This window comes from Aulonocara sp. 'chitande type north' Nkhata Bay, linkage group LG7 (assembly GCF_057382095.1).
Source record: "Aulonocara sp. 'chitande type north' Nkhata Bay isolate Kocher_YH1m ecotype deep benthic linkage group LG7, A_spYH_male_GT1.1, whole genome shotgun sequence".
Lineage (NCBI taxonomy): Eukaryota > Metazoa > Chordata > Actinopteri > Cichliformes > Cichlidae > Aulonocara > Aulonocara sp. 'chitande type north' Nkhata Bay.
In genome coordinates this window covers 49839952-49861623 of record NC_141350.1, presented here as the reverse complement: position 1 = coordinate 49861623, position 21672 = coordinate 49839952, and the positions used below count along the sequence as shown (strand labels likewise).

The window sequence follows — 21672 nt, the reverse complement described above, 5'->3', positions numbered from 1 at the left end:
GTCCTTTGAGGAAGCTTAATATCAAAAATTCCGAGAGCGTATACATGGTATCACACAACAGACAATAATCATCAAAAACATGCTGCAACGGTTACAAAGGCTACAATTAGTTCCTTCCATCTTCCAAACGTGTCCTGTAGCCACTTATGTAGCCACTGACCGTGACCTGTATTGGCAATTAGTTCTATCTGCAATGCTTCAAGTTTATTCCTAGCTTGTGTGAATGAACCGTTAGGAGCGGTATTATTGGGAATGAAAGTACAGCATACATCAACGGTTACTAGACCACAGGTACCGGTCCAATTAACAGGTAAAGCTAATCTAAGGGTATTATTGCACAACCAATAAGCATGTGGGATTGGTCTGGTCAGGCGCGTGACCATGTGTGATTTAACTAACTCCCCCCAGTCAGTGTCATTTAATACACCGTCTGGGGGAACAATGATCGATTCTCTGCTCGAACTTGAACTGTGTGTGTGTTCCTCCAGATATGATACAACTTCAGCCATAGAGACAGCTAGCCATGTCTCATTACAGCGTGCACCTGGGGAGTCAGAGAAGGATGTATAGTTATCCTTTGTATAATCTATGTGTGTGTCTGGGCCAGTTAACTTTAGTCTGCGCAGGCATATCATACTAGTATTAAAATGGAGAGGGATCTGTCCTAAGGGCAGTGAGGGCTTTAACCTATTCTTAGGGCGTTTCATTGGGGCGCAGGTCCCTGCGGTGTCATTAGATAACTTCAATAATTCGCCTAATGGAGTCTCAGGGTTAGTTGGTGTGTGTGTGTGTCTAAGTAAGCAGTCGAGAGGGCTCAGAGTCAACTGTAAAGCGTCTTTAAGGAGAGCATTATCTCCGCCGATTTTCTCTAGTCCCTCAGTGAGGGGGAAACCGGATATGGGGTATCCTACTATTACCTGTTCTGGATTAGCCTTTGAACAGACATAACAGTTACTGTTTCCTAAATCACGAGCGGCTGTTCTGGCATTTTCAAACCAGGCGTTAGCTCCTGTTCTAGAGGGCGCATAAGATGGTTTATTAGTGGCGTCTATGTTGCTATTTACTGATTTTAGGGAACGTGAGGAGTGCATTAAGTAGGTGTCTTGCAAAATGGAGCATGAGGTATAGTCAGCAAAATATGACCTGGAGAAATGTGAACATGGTTGCAGTTTACAATACAAAATAGCAAAGAGAAATCCTAAAGTTAATGCGATAGATATAATAAATAACCTAAATATATAAAAAGGTATATAAGAAAAACAGTTCTTCAGTTGTCTCCTGGCCTGGTCCCAGGTTCGAGAGACATTGAATAAGCGTCGTATGATGACAATGGGCATTTCATTTTCTCCATTATCAGGATGAAATGAGTCTAGCTTTATCAGGTTAGACATCATGTGGTACTTTTGGCTTTCTGTTCCTGCTGGATGTTTGAGTACCTTGTTGTTGTTCTTTCAGGCGTTGTGTGTTAATCAGTGATTGTGTGTGTGTGTAAATTGGATCCTGGCGCTGGCTCGCCGGAGATGTCGTCTGCTTGATCCGACGCCTGGGATGGTCCGATTGGGCTGGTCTTAACCCTGCTGGCATGAATCCACTGAGGTTGTCCGTCTGTGAGGATGCTGGTTCTTCGTCACTGCCAGTAAAGCCTGGGGGCTGGAAAACGCGGCCTCCCAGAGTGTCCTTGGTTTTAGTGGCTTCTCCAACATGCGTCTCCTTGTCTCCACTGGTGGAACTGTGGAGGGGAAAAGCTGAGAGAGACAAACTTTCTGATAGTTATTATTCAGTTTTTCTACCAGGTTGTGAACATCAGTGGACAATGCAATATACATCACCTTCTACTAGCGGTGCCCCTCTGGAAGCTGACCATGGTCTTGGAAATAGTCTTATTTCAAATGGAAATAATTTGGTTACTGCAGATTGAGTCATTCTAATCTCACACAGGACTTGAGTAAGTAATTTGACCCAGGTCATTAAAGTTTTAGCACACTTTTGAATTACTTCTAATGTGAATGAAGATCCTCTATCACTGTTAATCTGGTGAGGTATTCCGAATCTGGGTATTATTTCATTGCTCAACTTTTGATAGACTACTTCTGCAGTTTCTTTTGAGGTTGGATAAGCTTCTACTCATTTACTAAATTGATCCACTATTACCAGTAAGTACTTGATGCTTCCTTGTGCTGGCATATGTGTAAAATCAATTTGTAATGTATGAAATGGAAAATCTGGTTGTGGTAAATGCTGATGTTTTGCTTTTGAGCTACCTACATTAGTTCGCGCACATGTTAGACAGGTTGCTAATATGCTTTTTACTGCGTGTGATGTTTTCTCAATTACAAATCTTGATTTTATTGCCCCTATTACCCCTCCTTGTCCGACATGACTCACACAGTGAAAATGTCGGGCAAGGACTGGCATCAGGGAATATGGGAGGGCAATCAAACGCTTAAGATTTCGTATAAGCCATCTCTGTCATCTAAGGTACAGTCATTATTCTCCCAATAGGTGTAATCAGATGCAGAGGCTTGCTCATGTATGAATTTTAAATCAACATTTGTTCCTAAATAGTCTGGGAGTTTAAGTGGCAGCTGTAGGGGCACAGATAATACTTCCTGCGAAGGTGGGAGCTGTGATGCAGCTGCAGCCTTGGCTGTCACGTCTGCTAAAGCATTACCTGTTGCTTCGTCTGTGTCAGCTGTACTGTGTCCTTTCGTTTTTACAACTGCAACGGCCGATGGCAGCTGTATAGCCTGAAAAAGTCTTTGAACAAAATCAGAATTCAGCAATTTATTTTCCATCAGCAGATCTAAATCCTCTCTGTCTCCACAATGTGCCAAAGTCATGCACAACGCCAAATGCATAGCGGCTGTGTGCGTAAATTGTCACATGCTTATCCAAATGTAGCTCACAGGCGCGTATTAAAGCCATGAGCTCTGCTTTTTGTGCTGAGTGAAATGGTAATGAGTGAGCCTCTAGTATGATGTCAGGCAATGTCACCACTGAATAGCCACAAAGAAATGAGTTGTCATTCGGCCTTGAACAGGACCCGTCCACATAAACCGTGGCTGAGTCTGAGATAGGTGTTTGCTCTAAATCTGGACGTGGTGCTGTGGATTCCTGTATACGTGTCATGCAGTCATGAACGTCAAGCCTGTCTGAGCCATCCTGTCGGTCAGAAGAACACAGCATAGGATCAATAAATGTGCTGGCGAATCAGGTGTGCTGCTCGCTTTTATAGTGAGATTTGCATATGTTGTTTAGTTATGTTTGCTACAATGGTCGTGACCTGGTGATTGGTGTGTAGAATAGTGTCATGTGAGAGTGTGAGCTTCTCGCAGTCCCTTATCATGATAGAGCAAGCTACTACTGCCCTCAGGCAGGCCGGCATTCCTGAACAATTCAGGCAGCACCTTTGAGTGGCGGAGGTCAGCACTCCCTGTAATGCATTGAAAGAGACAGTCATTTCTGTGGATCACAGTATTCGAGGAGGCTTGTCTTTTTTGCAGCATTCACGCAGAATGCGGTCATGAAAAGAACAGTCTGGTATCCACTGTCTGCAATAGTTCACCATGCCTAAGAAGGACAACATGTCCTTCTGTGTAGTGGGACGAGGGACGGAGGTCACAGCTTTGACCCTGTCTGCAGTCATGGAACGTTTTCCGTGAGACAGTGTGAATCCCAAATATTGAACAGAAGTCTGACAGTACTGCATTTTCTTTGCTGATGCTTTGTGGCCAGTCTTTTGGAGGTGCTGGAGAAGCATGTGTGTAGCAGTTTGACATAGTTTTTCACTTTCAGGACAGAGGAGGAGGTCATCCACATGTGGATCGGGGTGCAGCCCTGGAGGAGTGAAGCAGCATAGAGAAAGCAGCAGAGCTGTCTATCATGCCTTGGGGCAAACGAGTCCAAGTGTACTGCTTATTTCTATGTGTGAATGCAAATAACGGCTGTGTGTCACAGGTACTGAGAAAAAGGAGCGGAGCATAAATCCACCACGGTAAAATGTGTATGCAATGCATGTCAATATGCTGTGAACATCTGAAACGAGAGGTGGCAGAGGAATGTTGACTGCATTAATTTGCCTTAAGTCTTGTATGAAACGCCATACGCCAGGTTTGTTAGGCTTTGGCACAGGATTGACAGGAGTGTGGGCTTTATTACTCCTGTAGTCAATAAATCTCCTATCATGACATCTAGGACTGCGGCTTTTTCCATGGAAATGGGATGCTGCGTGACATATACTGCTTGTTGTGTTTTAATAGGTGTACGTGATAAAGTGTACAGTCAATAAATCCTATATCATTCTCACTTTTTGACCACAAGGTCATATTCTGGTATTCAGCTGGCAACGTAAGTGCAGAAATAGTACAGTGGATAGGGTAGGTTAGATCTATGTGACGACATGGTGTAGTTATGTCATAAACTATGTCTGAGTTATGTGACAAAATCACTGTTTGACCTTCACTTGTGTGAGCAGTTATCATGTTGTTGAACAGTGTGAGAGAAACAAAAGTGTGGCTCCCAGTCATGGGATTACCTGTTAGTGGCGTCTGTACACGTTTTTTTTTTTTTTTTTTTTTTTTTTTTTTTGGCACAGTGTGTGACATAGAGTACCGGACAAAAAGGATGTTGAGTTCATTCTCTGCTGAGGGTCCAGCTGACACAGAGGATGTTCCTTCTCCATCATGTCGGTACATAGGGCAGAGAAAACATAAGCTGTTATCAGTGTCAGCAAACATTTCACCCTTTATGTTAAATGAAATACACAAATTCATTTTTGCTTTGGGTGTCTGCGGCTGCTGGCTAAATTTGCACCTCTAGCTTGTCCAACAGTGCATAAAGCGTTTTATGAATACTAGGATAGATTCATCAGGCTTCTGTTTACACATAGTTACTGCATTTAAGTCACTTTTGTCTCTGGACATTATTAGCAGGAATTTCTTTAGATTCTTAAAGAAATCGGCGACTTTGTCATTATTTACCCTCCTTTTGTCCATAGCGGTAACATTTGATGCATCACGTCGCGGCATTCTATCATATATTTTCTACAGGACTTTTTAAGCAGACTACTTTTCTTATCACAAATGATATTCAACATTTCTACTGACCTGTTTTCTGGCGATAATCGTTCGGGATAAGGCTCCGAAAATAAATTAGAATGCATTGAACTTCTTAAGTTGTAAACAAAGTCAGTCACATAAGCACTCCCGCATGTTCTGGATACGTGATCATGGACGTCTTCACCGATTCGCGGACGTAGGTTACACGTAACCGGAAATGGGAGTTATACTGAGCCGTTATTTGAGACTTTATTTTGTATTTTATTAATTTTTGGTTTTACAGGTACTTTAGATTTTTTTATCGGACCTGTCTGTGGTCTTTGAATAATTCTGACCCATGTTCAGTGATTTCCAGAGGGGTTTACACGCTAGGAGGATTTATGTTAGTATTTTCGCTGCGGCACAGCTGAGGTCACTTTAAATTTATTGCTAGCAATTTTTTGTTTGTGTGAGCAACTCTCACTTAGCGAGCAACTTCTCGCTTAACGAGCAACTTCTCGTAAAACAACAGGCAACTTCCTGTGTTCTTTCTGCTTTTAATTTACTGCTTTTAACCCTTGTATGGTAATCGGGTCTGTGAGACCCGTTTTCAGTTTTCTTTCGTTTTTTTTTTTTTTTTTTTTAACAAAATTAAATTTAATTATTTACTAGCTTTCTGTGAGTGAGCAACTTCTCACTTCTTAACGTACGTTTCAAGATAACAGGCAACTCCCTGTGTCACTCTTTGGTGAGCAACTTCTCACTTAACGAGAAGTATTTAAGACAACAGGCAACTTTCTGTGTCACTTTTTCTGAGTGAGCAACTTCTCACTTTTTAACGTACGTTTAATTAAACAATTAATTATTATTATTATTATTATTTTTTAAACAAAATTAAAATATTCAAGACAACAGGCAACTTCCTGTGTCCACCAACACCACACAAGGGTTAATTTACTTTATTCGGGGACTGAGGAAGTCAGTCAGTGTATCTCTCTGGATCACTAAGTGAAACTTCGTCAGCATATCCCGTTTCTTTATTCGGGGACTGAGGAAGTCAGTCAGTGTATCTCTCTGGATCACTAAGTGAAACTTCGTCAGCATATCCCGTTTTTTTATGGTCGATCACTGAGAGAGGTATAATAGGTCTTTATATAAATATGAAAGACACATATTTACCTTCTGTCAGGATCCCACTTCTGACACCAAAATTGAAGGAAATTGCCTTCCCGGGTTTCCTCCGTGGCGTGAGCGATAAGCAGAGTTCTGTCCTTTCCTTCTAAGATTCCTAATTATTTAAAGTAACACTCAGGTATGCCATTCAGCTGGGTTAGTTACGACGTCGGGAGCAGCTTGGGAGAACAAGAAAACAGAGACTGCTTTAGGTTGTCTTCCCAAATCGACTCAAAGGTTTATTTGATACACAGCAGTTTATATAGATGAAAAAAAGGTTCGTGTGTCAGCTTTCCCAGTTCAAACCGGTACAGACCAAATAAGGAAACGTCTTCCTGCCTTGTGAGCCAAGAAGTATCCTGTGTGTAGTTTATCAGTTCAGCTACAATTTATGATCATCCCAGCAAAATACACTCCTAGACATAGAATACAGAGTTCTTTCATCAGTGAATTCTGAAACAAACCACCTAGCCTTTAACGAGCCTTTTCCAGGAGATAAAGAAAAAAGGGAGGATGGGAGTAAGGAAGTGGTCTCATCTCTGTGGTGTTTTCGACCTTGAGGTACCAGCCTGTAAGTCTTACACATTAATTCTTGGGTCACAGAGAAAGAGAAAAACAACTAGTATATGGGCCTTATTGAGTAACAGTTTTCCTGTATGAAACAATATCCTGTAAATGCTTACCGTGGTATCAAAATATCATAACAGTGATGATATAACTCGGTCCCCAGAAAAGCCAGAAAATTGTGCTGCTTCGAATTATGTTTAATTTCACCTTTTCAAATATCAGTTAGCAGATGTTTCAGCTGGCATCCCTGAAGGTAGACATGAAACATGCAGCTTAAAGTTGCAGCTATGCTAAACATATATAGATGAGTTATTGGACTGTAATTGGACGTTTTCCACAAAGAAAAGGTTTGTTTGTTTTTTATGTAAAACCCAAATTGCAGAAAGTTGGGATGTTCTTTAAATTTGAACAAAATGAAAACTAAAAGACTTTCAGATCACATGAGCCAACATTGTATTCACATCAGAGCATAAATAAATGAGCTCGTTTCAAATTTGATGTTTCCTACAGGTCTCAAAATATTTGGGACAGCAACGTGTTCACCCTGATGTAGCATCTCCTTTCCTTTTCAAAACAGTTTGAAGCACGTCTGGGCCTCGAGGTTATGAGATTCTTGAGTTTTGTTGTTGGAATTTGGTCCCATTCTTACCCGATATAGGTTTCCAGCCACTGAAGAGTTTGTGGTCATTTTTCGTTTAATGATGTGCCAAATGTTCTCTATAGGTGAAAGATCTATACTCCAGGCAGGACAATTCAGCACCCAGGCTCTTCTCCAACTAAGCCATGCTTTTGTAATCGCTGCAGTATGTGGTTTTGCATTGTCCTGCAGAAATACACAAGGCCTTCCCTGAAATAGATGTCATCTGGAGGGGAGCACACGTCGCTCTAAAACCTTTATATACAATATTGGCTCTCGTGATTTGAACGTTTTTAAAAAGGCATGTAGAGATGGTCAAGATGACTTGGGAAGAAAGATGATTTAAGTGAATTTGAATGAGGCAGGATTGTTTGTGCCATGTGGGCTGGTCTAAATTTTTCAGAAACTGTTGATCTACTGGGATTTTTCCAACACAAGTATTTTTAGGGTTTACAGAAAAAGGTCTAAAAAATATCCAGTGAGCTGTAAAGGTCAGAGGAGAATGCCCAGACAGCTTTTAGGAGAAGATTATCTCTGAACCCATAACACATCAAACCTTAATGCAGATCTGCAGCAGAAGACCACACCGATGCCACCCCTTCACACAGGCTCACCAAAATTGGACAATAGAAGGTTGGAAAATGTTTGCCAGTCTCAGTTTCTGCTGAAACATTTGAATGGTGCTGTTGTAAACATCCTGACTTGTATCAGCTGGGCAGGCTGTTGGTGGTGCTGGTGTAGTGTTGCAGGGCATATCTTCTTGGTACATTTCGGCACCTCTTAATACCGATTGAGCATTGTTTAAACATGACAGGCTACCTGAGTATTGCTGCTGACCATGTCCATCCCTTCTAACAGTGTACCTATTTTATGATGGTTCCAGCAGAACAATGCATCATCTCACAAATCTCAAATTATTTCAAGCTATTTTTTTTAACATAAAGAGTTTATTGTATTCAAATGGCCTCTACAGTCTCCAGATCTCAATAAATAGAGATGCAATGCGCTAATTTCCATCATGCATGTGTAGAAAATAAATCTGCAGTGTGCCCAAAACTTGATTCCCAGGATTTAAACAGCTGTAAATGACACACTGGTTTAAAATCTGTTGAGAATTTGCCAAACGTATCTGTTCTGGTCATTCTGAGCCAGAAGGAAGATTCCTATTACAATGCAAAAAGCTAAAATAAATTTTTTTTAAAAAAAACCCGATATAATTATATAACATATATTTTATAATGTTGGTACAGTATTGCACAGTAATAATCATACTTGCAAAGCAGGTCATTTCTTTATTTACATATATGGTCATGCAACACAGAGCACCTGTATAAAAAAGCCCAAAGCCGACTGTACTTCCTCAGGAGGCTGAGGTCTTTTAACATCTGCAGGAAGCTCCTGAGGATGTTTTACCAGTCGGTGGTTGCTGGAGTACTTTTCTATGCTGTGGTGTGCTGGGGGAGCAGCACAGCAAAGAAGGACTCATGCAGGCTAGAGAAACTGATCAGGAAGGCTGGCTCTGTGGTCGGCATGAAGCTGGACACTCTGGTGACAGTGGCAGAGAAAAGGACACTAAAGAAACTGCTGGACATTATGAACAATGCTGGGCATCCTCTGCACACGGCCATTAACAACCAGAAGAGTCTGTTCAGTGACAGGTTGCTTCTCCCCAAGACAAGAACTAACAGACTTAAAAACTCCTTTGTCCCACACGCCATCAAACTGTTTAACTCCTCTCTGGAGGGGAGAGGGAGGGGAGACAGGAGGACAAAGGAGGGGGGAACAACTAAGCTGTAGTGCCTCTTCACCTCACTGTACAATACCTTGTGCAATACTTTTTGTAAATAGTCAACAGTGCAATAGACCTCAATACTTGAAATGTGCAATTCACTTGTATTTTTATTTTTATTCCTATTTATTCTATTTATCCCCTTCGTATATTTTATTTATATTTGTCTCTGTATTTATATATGTGTGTGTGTGTGTGTATATATATATATATAATATTCTGTAACTGTAACTTCTGTCAGTGATGTGCTTTTTGGAAATCGAATTTCCCAGAGGAACCCACCTGAGGGATTAATAAAGTTCTATCTTATCTTAAAACCCCTTCATACCCCCCTCTTGATTGCAATCTATTTACCAATATAATCAAATATATTGCACATAGAAAACACACGGAAACATCTCACTTTTTGGCACAACACCGGTCATGTTCCTTTCCACAAATATTTTTCATAAAAGTAACCTACTGTTTTTGTACCGGCGGCTGTTCAATTATTATTTTGGGACAGCAGGTGGCGGTAGTGCACCACCCAGTTGGACCAGAATCAGACGAAGAAGCAGCAGCAGCAGAAGACGAAGAAGAAGGTGTCCGTGGTGACAGCACTCAACATGGCGTTCAATTTTGGCGGTGCCACGAGCAACCCAGCAGCAAGTATGGACATTTTTAGTTAATTATGAAATACTTGTAAGAGCTGGTGATGTGTCACATATTTCGTGTCGAAGCTAAAGCTGTGTTAATGCTTGTACATGAGTAATACATAGAAATGGTCGGCTAATGGTTCACCCTCAGTTGTTACGGTGGGTTCGTCTACCGGCTAACGACAGACATCACGTGAAAACAGAGAGCGCTTTTACACTTGAGTCAGTGCAACTAATGAATTGCAGTCGGATTTGTGTTCGCGTGTTTCGGTGCTAAACTGGGCTCCAGTGAGACCTAGCTCTTGTGGCTAACTGTTTTGGATGCCCGTGTGGAAGCTAATACAAGCTTACCCAGTACTTACAGCGCTCTCTCGTTGTTTGTTTGTTTCTAAAAGGCACGTCCGGGTTTTCATTCGGTTCATTTGGAGCCAAAACTACGCCATCGACAACATTTGGCTTCGGCACCCCAGCCACCACAACCACAGCCTCATCCGGATTCGGTAGTAAGTCCAAAGCTTAGACCCAGATTCACTCCTTACGGGGTTTATCCTGTACATGGGGCATTATCATCACGTAACCGCCACCAATGTGATCAAACCCTTCTTCTCGGAGCATAACTGAGCCCACTAGGTTCCCTCAGTCTAGGGCTCAAAGCTTCTGGGTGTTTTTGTTTTGTTTTGTTAGTAAGTTTGTTTTAAATTGAGCATTTCTTCACCTCTTGATGCACTTTCAACATATCTACCAGTTGGTTTCTTGGGTTTAAATCCTTAACATGGGCAATTTGGATGACGGGGCTCAACCAACTAACTAAGCACTCACTATATGGTGCACCTCACAGATACAGATAGCTGCTAATCAGTCCTAAATAACAAACTAATTAAATACTCAAATGTCACTCATAAACCTGAACTGCTTGGATGGGTAGTATCACACAACAAGCCATATTGTTTGTCAAAAAGTGCTCTAATAGGGTGATATGGTACTATAAGGTCATTAAGATAAGATGGGGCCTGATTATTTAAGACCTTGTATGTGAGGAGCAGGATTTTGAATTCAATTCCGGATTTACCAGGAAGCCAATACAGGAGAAATCTGCTCTCTCTTTCTAGTCCCTGTCAGCACTCTTGCTGCAGCATTTTGGATTAGCTGAAGGCTTTTCAGCAAGTTTTACGGACATCCTGATAATAATGAATTGCAGTACTCCAGCCTGGAAGTAATAAATGCATGAACTAGTTTTTCAGCTTCACTCTGAGACAGGATACTTCTAAATGCTCAAAAAGGCACCAACGCTATAAACATTGTCAGGGTGTCCAGTTCGTGATGAGCTTGATAAAGACCACCACCTGAAAGGTATTGGTCGTTAAGCAAGCATTCCTGGAGCTTCCCCAAGAGGTCTGGTTATTTGGATGGTCTTTAGTCATATAGGCCTAGAGACCGGTTGGCAACCATTCAGCAACCAAATGTGCATTTTCTCACTGTTTAGCGAGTAGTTGTTGGCTGTTGTTGCTGTGAAATTGGTGTCAAAAAAAAAGAATGCAGTGCTGCATTGAAGAGCCTCCTCGTGATTGCTAGCAGATTAGTGGTTGCCTAGTTTGCATGGAAGATACACCAGCTGCTCTCCATGCACTAGTAAAACTGTGAAAAGTGTGACACAAACTGTAAACTGAGAGTGTTCACCTTCAGAGTAAAAGTTGTATGTTTTGAAATATATTGGTTGGAATACTGAAGCATAATTTGTAATTTGATGGCTACAGAACTCCGTTTCTGGTTTGTCGCACTTTTTCCAAATTTCACTACGACTCCGCAAGTAGTTGGTGTTTGCAGACAAGTCATCATCTTCCATAAGATGCAATCATAAAGGAGGCTTTTGATGCAGCATTTTCAACCGATTTCACTCAGTGACAGCCAGCTGTCTTTTGTAACCAATCGCCAACCAGGGAATGTGTTTTTTTTTTTTGTTTTTTTTCCCTTGCAACCAGTGGTTGCCACTTAGTTGCCAGCTAGGCTCAAAGCCTGTGTGACTGCTGTATAACTAGGACCTTACTAGTATTCAGCACAGATAGTTGCATACAGTCCAAAACTGTCTGTACTAGGCTGTTAATGTGGTTTTCATAGCTAAAGTTGAGCATTTTATCATGGGAATGTGGGATTCACTCACATCTGGGAACTGCAATTGTGGGGACTTAAGTAAACGGTCCCTTTGTAAAAGAAAATTCCTTCAGGGGTTGCTACATAGAAGATAAAGACCTTCTTCTTGTGCTTGCTGTTAACGTTTTGTTTTACTAACTAATGCAAAATAAAGCCAATAATGTATTATTTTTGTGTGCTTTGCCTCCATTAGCTCTAACAGCCCCTGGTTTTGGGGCAGCCACCACCACCACTGCTGCACCAGCCACAGGCTTTAGCTTTGGCTCCACCAACACTGGTAAGACGCTCATTGTTCAGACTTTTCTTTTAAGACACTTGAAGACTGTTTTTACAATAAATGAGCCTGTGCTAAATCTGGCGTTGTGTCATTTAATTCCATGTCATTCTCTCTTTCTCGCTGCCTGCCTGCTTTGGCTGCAGGATTTGGGGGGCTGGGAGCTGGAAACACCACGGCTGGTGGGTTTAGTTTTGGGGGGTTCGGTTTAAATGCAAACCCGGCAGCAGTCAGCTTTAATGTGGGGTGCTTTGGTACAGCAACCACCACTGGCACAATTTTCAATTTTGGTAATAGCCTGGCTAGCACAGGTAGATGACCTTTGTGAATCAGTACACTCTGTCTGTAAACTTACATTTCTATCCATTGTTTGATATCTGTGTGGATCAAGGATCGTTTTCTCCTCACCTGGTGATTCATTTCATGAACACAATGCATCGCTGTGATTGCATGAAGAGATAAAATGTTGAATTTTTAGTCATTTCATTTGATTGCTGTCAAGAGTCACTACACTTTCACCTTTGTGTAGAGGTAAATCGCTATATTGTAGTGAAATTCTCATTCTCCTCTTATTAATCGTAGCAGTTGTGATTTCATTCTGTCATTCTCTCACCTGTTTTGTTTTTTGTTTTGCTTTTGGGGGGGTTTGTCACCTCATTGAGCACATTTCTTTTCTCTTCTTCTTAGGCGCGTTCGGTGGCTTCGGAACAACGACGACAACTGTTGCTGCACCAGGGGCAACATTTAGCTTTGCTCCCCCCGCAACAGGTTAGTTATAGAGCTGGTTTGAACCCCCACTCTGCTTTATTACAGTTAACATTTCTGTGCAAGCCAGGAAAGGTACATGAAGATAATGCTAGGTTTTTGAAGAACATCTTGCATTTCTGGCCAAATTGCAATGCACTGGAAGAGAAAAAAATGGGCTTTAATTCATTTCACATTTATTGATATAATGCAACTAAAGACCCTACCATAATAGAGATAAAACCCCAATAATCTAAGAGCAAGCACTTGGCGACAGTGAGAAGGAAAAAAAATTAACAGCACAAAATCTCAGGCAAAAGCAGGGCCAGCCATCTGAGCCTAGGTGGTAAACATCACCTAGGCTACTTTTGTGCTTATTTTTGACTCGTGCTGTGTCGCTCTACGTAATGCTTGTTTCAGTGGATTCAAACTTCAAAGTAGGAAGTGTGTCATGAGTGGCAGTAGCTCACTGGAAAAGGATAGAAAATTTCATTCATTTACTTACACCTAAAAACGCTGCCACACTGCAGATAACAATGAAATGTTCACAATTTTATTTATTTAGATTGTTACCACAAATTTATTTGGAACTATTGTATCACTTTTAAGGCTTCCGTTGTAAAATAACAAATGCTAAAACTGCCAAAAGTCCTTTTATTTTCTGCGGTGTCTCTCCAGCAAAGCTGGAAGCATATTTCCCAAACATTGTTTTCTAAACTGGTTTTTCATGAGCACTCGTACTTCCTCAATCATACTTCCTCCCTGTGTTTGCACGTTGTTTTGTTTTAGGAAGCCTGTTTGGTAACATGCAGAACAAAGGGTTTGGATTCCCGACTGGGCTTAGCACAGGGACTGCTGCAGGAACATCGGGATTTGGAACTGGAACTGGACTAGGAGCAACTAGCCTGGGTGGCTTTGGAGGCTTTAATATCCAGCAGACTCAGCAGCAGCAAGGTAAGAACCTCAATTTCCCTGCAAATAGGGGAAAAATACAAATAAAATGGATATCTGTTGAACAGAGTTAAAGCCAACCACAGCTATTCAGACTGATATTCTGTTAGAAACAAATCTTTTACAAAGTTCAAAACTGGTGCCAATACCTTGTTGTTATAATTATGCAACTTTGGGTATCATGAAATTGGAGACATTTCACTAAATTCCACATGATTTTCTGGCATCTTTCTTTTCTAGTAAAATGTTTTTTGAATACATTTGAAGAATAAGATAAAATGAGCTGTGAAATGTTTTACCTCTGGTTCCCGTGGCCAGGAGGCTTGTTCGGTCAGCAGGCGGGTCAGAATCAGTCCACCCAGCTTTACCAGCAGGTCACCGCTCTGTCAGCTCCCACCTTGTTAGGAGATGAGCGTGACTCCATACTTGCCAAATGGAACCAGCTGCAGGCATACTGGGGCACAGGGAAGGGCTACTACAGCAACAACAACCCACCTGTGGAGTTCAATCAGGAGAACCCATTCTGCAGGTTCAAGGTAAAGACAGAAAGCTCAGCACAGTGTGTTTGGTTTGTTTTGCTTTGAATTTTACATTGTAGTCATGTGTATCTTGTGGTTCCTAGGCGGTGGGGTACAGCTGCATCCCGATGAGTAAGGATGAAGATGGTTTAGTAGTCTTGATTCTTAATAAAAAAGAAGCTGATGTGAGAGCTCAGCAGCAGCAACTGGTCGAGTCCCTCCACAAGATCCTAGGAAGCAACCAGACCCTCACTGTCAATGTAGAGGGTGTCAAAGCCCTGTCGAATGACCAGTAAGTCATAAATATGTGATTATTTTTCTTTTTTTGTTTTTGTTGTAGTAGTAGTAGTAGATCATGTAGAAACACTCTTGTATCTCCTGTCCTTTTTAGAACAGAGGTGATCATTTATTTGGTTGAGCGCTCTCCCAACGGCACCTCCAAGCGAATCCCAGCGAGTACCCTCTTCAACTACCTGGAGCAGGCTAACATAAAGGTCCAGCTCACTCAGATTGGAGTGGTCATGTCAGTGACGCGCACAGAGCTGTCCCCAGCACAGCTCAAACAGCTGCTGCAAAATGCTCCTGCAGGTAAATGTGCTTTGGTGTGTTCTTTTCTTGTGTACAGTGGTCCCTCGTTTATCGCGGGAGTTACGTTCCAAAAATAACCTGCAATAGGTGAAATCCGTGAAGTAGCCAACTTTATTTTTCACAATTATTATAGATGTTTTAAGGCTGTAAAAAGTTTAAACCTTCGTAGAAGAATACGTCCAGTATTATAGAATGAAACCAAAGGCACCCGCGGTTGCCTTTGACGGTGCAAAACGTTTCGTCGACGTTGTTGTTTGTTGGGGAGGAAACTTACAAACATACAGCACAGCACTTCAGAGTCACACTGCTAGCAATCGAAGATTTATGTAAATATGAAAAGCTGAATGCGCTCTGTACTGTACAGGGGAGATGGCACGATATTGATTGACAATGCTCTGCAGCCAATCAGGACGCAGAATATAAAGTGCTGTTTAAAAAAAAAAACAAAAAAACATGCAAAATTGCACACACAAAAAATCCGCAAAACAGCGAGGCCATGAAAGGTGAAACACGTTATAGCGAGAGACCACTGTAATAGAAGAAAGTGTCATTCAAGTTGGTTGTTTTGAATAGTTGCCAATAATGTTTCTTCCTGAACAGGAGTGGATCCTATTATCTGGGAACAGGCCAAGGTGGACAACCCCGATCCAGAGAAGTGAGTTGGTTGTGTTGTTATAAGTTTTTATTATAATTAACGCAAAGTTACCCGAGTTTATAAAAAGCAAGACATCTGGCTAAATAATACAATTTTATTTAACTTAGTTGAACCAATATGGAAAATGACAGATAAACATGAATCGACTCCAAGTGTTCATCAGTCTATAACAAACAGTCTGAATTATTTATCTGTTATGATAAATAATTCAAAACCTAGTCTACTACATGACCCATAGAGGGCGCTAAAGCATAAGCATAAAGTCTGGGCTGACGATAAGATAACTGTTCTATATTGCAAACCATTGAGGGACCAGCAAACACTAATAAACAGCAAGTAAGCAAGCAACATACAAGAATAGAAATAGCACACTAGCATAAACATCCATGACCCCTTTTCACACATTTTTAATAAATTAGTTCATATTAGGAGAAATGTTTTTCTGAAAGCCTGAGTAGGAAAAGCCGAGGCACCAATTCCCCAGATTTGATCTAGTTCCGATAATAAATAGTTTCTAAAGGTTTTTTTGTGAGTTGTTACCGTTAACTACAAGTTCAACAAAAATTCAATAAAAGCTGCTGCTTCATTTTGTGTCCAGGTTGATCCCAGTGCCCATGGTAGGATTTAAGGAGCTGCTCCGCAGGCTGCAGATCCAGGAGCAGATGACTAAACAGCACCAGACCAGAGTGGATGTGAGTGTAGTAGTCACTGTTCCTGCTGTTTGTGGTTTTAATTTTCCAGATTTTTTTTCTTCTTTTTCTTAAAGGATTCAACATGGGTGCAGTGCATGTAAGCACAGGTGTTAGTAATGACATGAAGGTTCAGCTTTAATGTGATTAGAAACACCCGTGTTTACCTGCTATTTCAGGTAGAAATGTTCTGTTAACAACAAAATCAGTTTGGAAGCAAGTATATTTATATTGTAACACTTTGTTACGCTGATCCCAGCACGAGACGCACACAGTTCTCAGTTGCACTTTCAGGGGACGTTTATTTAAACACTGTCCAGATCGCTCAGTTCTGCTTTGGATCTCTCTCCTGCTCAGCCCAGCTCTGCTCCACTGTGCACTCTGTCTGCACTGCTATCCCCAGGCCCCAGCAGCTACTGCAATGGGAGAAAGTGTGATTAGTATGGTGAAAATCAGCTGTGTCGGCCAGCCTCCCTTGGCACGGTCTGCTGATCATTGCTCCACCCCTCCCTGCAGCTGAGCCACAAACCACACCCCACCACACACATATGTATATCATAGGACATTTCAAACTAAACTAGAACATGAGACCTGGTAGCTGTGTGGGTTCTCATCTGCTTTTTTCTACTTTTTAATATTGTCACTTGAGTCCAGTTCTAAGGCTGTTGGTCTTGAACTGTGTGTGTTTCAGCATAATGTTATAAATGTCAAAGTTCTCGTCACTCTGTTAAACGCTGCTTCAAAATGAGTCACAGTATCTGTTGTAGCGAGTGGACCTTTAAGTTGTATAGAGGTATTAGCCACACTGCTTTAATCAGGAAGAGGAAAGAGCAACAGAAACACCTGGATCTTTTTAACCTAAATTTCCTGGCAAAGGCGGTTAGTCAAAGTCACGGCCAAGCACAGGAGAGACGGCTACATAACTCTAAAGAAGTATTACATTTAAGCTACCTTGTGATTTACAGTCAGCTCTAATATCTGTGCAGATTGAGCATCCTTGCCAGATCAGGTTTGGCATTTTTCTCTGTTGTCCATGGCCCCTGCATTCAAATAATAAATAAATTTTGCTCCAGGTGAAACTTTTTCCAAGTCTTTTTGCATTCGGGCATGAAATTTTGGATGTGTGAAGACCTCTAATATCAAACATATGCTTGTTATCAGTTTTAAAAAAGCATAAAGTACTTGCAATCAAAGGAATTCTGGAAATGTCACAAAGGTTCATCCTCACTGTTTTCAACCATGCATGTGTGGACTTGCAGATTATCTCCAATGACATCAGTGAACTGCAAAAGAACCAAGCAACCACAGTGGCAAAGATCGCCCAGTACAAGAGGAAGTTGATGGATCTATCTCACCGAGTGCTGCAGGTTGCTGTCTCACTTTTTTTTTTTTTTTAAATAAGCCATTCAGACATCCCTACATCTCTGTTAAACTTAGAGTAACTGTAGGAGCTCAAAATTCACTGTTTACATAAATAAAAATAATGTGTGGGAATTGAAAAGTAGAACTGTGTTTTGCATGAAATAAACTGTCATATCTGAATGACATCAGTCTAGAGCTTTCCCTTCACTACTTTATAAGTTTTCTTTTTCCCTTCCATATTTATCTCTCCTCCTTTGTTTCCCTTGGAAGGTGTTGATCAAACAGGAGATCCAGCGAAAAAGTGGCTACGCTATCCAAGTGGACGAGGAGCACCTCAGAGTGCAGCTGGATACCATTCAGTCTGAACTCAATGCCCCCACACAGTTCAAGGCAAGTGTGTTGAAACTGTGGCTGCACAGTGCTATGTTCTTTCAAACAATTAGAGTCGCTATGAAATATTTTTGTAATCAGGTATTCTATCAATTCTCCATTGACTAATTGAGTAATCGCATAAATACGTTTGCCTTAATGAGGAAATAGAAATTATTCAAAAAGGGGGGGGAGAGATGGGCACCATCAGCAGGGAAATAACCTGGTGCCTGTCCATGAAGAGCTCTCAAAGAATCTTAAATTGCACTCTGAAATAAACTGGAAGCCAGTGTAGCTGCATCAAGATTGGAGTCGCATGTGAAAACTTGGAGGATTTCGTCAGAAGCCTGGCAACAGCATTTTGAACAATTTGCAACCGTTCTAGGGAGGTTTTGCTAAGACGTGTGTGTGTATAGTGCATTGCTGTATTCCAATCGTGACGAAACAGAAGCATGAATAATCATTTCGAGTTTGGGACATGACACAATGGAGCTTCGTTTGTTAGCTTAGTTTCTCTTAGCTGAGTGCTACAAAGAAACAATGCGAAGACTTTTCATTGAGGATATTTTTGTAATAGTTTTTCGAGTTACTTGATGAATCATTGCAGCCCTAAAATGAATGAACAGTTCGTACAGTTCTTAGCAGCTATTAGACGTCAAACGTGTGTTTGTTTTTTACAGTATTTGTTCTGTCTTTGTCTTACAGGGTCGGTTAAATGAATTAATGTCCCAAATCCGGATGCAGAACCACTTTGGAGCTGTGAGATCAGAAGAGCGCTACAGTGTGGACGCAGACCTCCTCAGAGAAATCAGACAGGTGAGTCGGAACTTTAGCACCTCTGACCTGCAGTTGTTGTGCAGGCATTCACAACATGTGTTCAGTGATTTCTGAAAGTCGGCCCAGGACTTAAAAAACACTAAGAAGGAGAACATTAAAGTAACATTTGAGTCTTCCGATACTAAGTTGCAAAAAGCTGAAAGATTATCATGATGTTAACATCCAGTCAGGGTTCTCACCCAGCTTCCTTCACGCGGGTAATCTCTGAGGTGCTGACAGTGAACGATAGAAGTAATCACTCTTGCACAGGTGCATTTTCCTTATTGCAAATAAGTGTAACATTGTAAAAACATTAGCTTCAAGGTCGGTCTCAGAGCTTCTGTGTTGTTTACTGGTGGCTCTAATCTGAGGAAGACTGCTCTAAACTTGTGGATGAAGGCGGAGACAGCTGAATGTTTAAGTTGTCTTCTCCCGGTAACTGAAACACTGTCTCCTTTTCTCTCTCTTTCAGCACTTAAAACAACAGCAGGAAGGTTTAAGTCATTTGATCAGTGTCATCAAAGATGACTTGGAAGACATCAAACTTATAGAGCACGGGCTGAGCGACAGCGGACACATGAGAGGAGGCATCCTCAGCTGAGTCTGCCCCACCAACCCGCACATGCTCAGACACACAATCCTCCCAAAAAAATGGTGCATCAGCCATTTAATTTAGAGGTAATCTGCACTGTAGTTCCCTGATAACCCCAGTGATATCTGAACCTGTCTGCTCAGATGATCATTTTGACTAGAATGTGCCTTTAAGTCCCCACATGGACAGGTTTATCATTTGCCCCACTTTCTGTACCAGGTAAACACTGACTGGTTAATCTGTGCTTTCTCAACTGACATAGCCCTAATGGAAAAGACTCAACAAAGTCTAATAATAGCTGGGATCCCTTATGTCAAATCAGATTATAATTATAAGACTACAAATGTGACTGGCATGTAAACAAGTTGTGTATGTCACCAGTGAAGACATTGTAAATACATGTTTGTTTTTCTTTTTTATCCTCCTAGAATGTTAATAAATTTCATTTGTTGAAAAAAGCACAGTGACCTTGCATCTCTTGCACACATACTTTAAACAATGGCTAATTTCCCCAATAATCTATTCCTGTGTGGGAAAATGTATTCCTGTAAGTCCACCTATTTTGTGATCTGAGCATTTTCATTGTTTTGGTGCAAATATAGAAACACCCGACGGTCCTTCTTTAGCTCTTCAGGCCAGCCCTTTCCAACATCTCATCAAAGCAGGGCTTGAGTTGATAGGATTTATGTCTCGGATTCACATCCCGGTGGAGATGAAAGACTGATTGGCAGTTGAACTTATTAGGCAGCTTTCATGCAGATTACATCCCCTCATCTAACTTCTACTTCAGTACCTGGCAAAGAGCTAAACATCTGAATTCTCCAGACCCGGCAGCCTTTGCCTCCTTACTTTCGTCTTATTGTAAATATTTAATACCCATTATTTGTTATTATCTGTTCATCTGCCTGTAAATATTTGGGGGAAAAGTCCACATAGACTACGTTGCCAAAACTATGTGAGCTACCTACACATTACACATAACAGCCACAGGAGCTTTTTATGATATCCCATTCTAAATGGAGTTCCCCACCATTGCAGCTATGAAAACCATTCCCATTCTTCTGGGAATTCTTTTTGCAAGATTTTCACCCAGAAGAACATTTGAGGCCGGACACTGAGGGCTTGGATTGCAGTCTCCATTCTACTTTCTCCCAAAGGTGTTCAGTGGGGTTGAAGTCAAAGATCTATGTGGACAAGTCAAATTCTTTCATATCTAATTTTTTTTTTTTTTTTTTTTTTTTTTTTTTTTTTTGTGTGTCCTGTTTGGATCTTTAGCCATCAGAATTGTTGTCTTAAGGCCAAGAAAGATGCCAAGCGGATTTATTTTACCAAGTGGATCATCATGGCCTTGCCATATTGGTCCATTTAATTGACCTTTATTATAATTGTGAATTTATTTTATTTTCAGTTGCTACAAACGGGACAGACATGACTGGGGGATAGGACAGGGAGAAAGAATGAAAGAAAGAGAGGGAGAGAAAGAAAACCAAAGGGGAGAAGAGACGGTGAGAAGGGGGGGAAGAAAAAAAAAAAAAACAAAACACCTGGGTCACCTGTATGGAGAAAAAAAACAGAAGAGAAAGCAAACAACAAAGAGCAACATATTAAAAAAAAAAACAGCACCATCACAATAAACTAGCTAGCAGTAGATATCAGTAGATACTAAATAATAAACGATATTGTGCAGCACGCAAGATAGACAGCGCACAATGTGCTTTGAGGCAGCAGCCAAGAAAGCTGTAGTCCGCGTCTGTGAATACCCGTGTGTACACCTGTGTGCATACCTGTGTGGATCAGCATGCTTGCATTCCAAAGGTTCCTTCATGTAATGATCTGTTAGAGGGTGTGGGGGGGCCACAGCCCCGTCCTCCAGGGCATGAAGCAGGTATGGAGGAGATCAAGACTCCAGACATCCAGAGGCCCCCAGAACACAAGAGACCAAGGAAGACCAACAGAGGGGCAGCCGCGCCACTGTCCCAGTAAGAGCTGAGGAGAGTCCCAGATGAGGGGTCACTCAGCAGCCGCGGAGCAGAAGCCAGGGGGGGTTGCAGTGACGCGCCCGTGAGCTCCGCCGGCAGCCAGCTGTGCCAGAGAGACCGAGCCCCAGGCCGAGAGGCCGGGGGCACCCC

The 21672-nt window shown here is 41.6% G+C and overlaps 1 protein-coding gene across 5 annotated transcripts; it reads left to right on the top strand.

Annotated features, from left to right (window-relative positions):
- The first annotated feature begins 9691 nt into the window (after positions 1-9691).
- On the top strand, positions 9692-20004 carry nup54 (nucleoporin 54). Of its 5 annotated transcripts, none has more exons than XM_086301043.1 (15): positions 9692-9850; positions 10233-10340; positions 12179-12262; positions 12406-12441; positions 12947-13027; positions 13793-13957; positions 14273-14490; positions 14577-14764; positions 14864-15060; positions 15661-15715; positions 16314-16407; positions 17664-17771; positions 18037-18156; positions 18841-18951; positions 19424-20004. In XM_086301043.1, the coding sequence occupies exons 1-15, from the start codon at positions 9808-9810 to the stop codon at positions 19550-19552; spliced, it is 1737 nt and encodes a 578-aa protein (XP_086157169.1). In that variant the 5' UTR covers positions 9692-9807; the 3' UTR covers positions 19553-20004. The 5 variants fall into 5 exon arrangements, with proteins under 5 accessions (XP_086157169.1, XP_086157168.1, XP_086157170.1 ...); XM_086301042.1 differs by having other exon boundaries at positions 12406-12570; XM_086301044.1 differs by lacking the exon at positions 12406-12441 and having other exon boundaries at positions 9693-9850.
- Positions 20005-21672: the final 1668 nt, after the last annotated feature.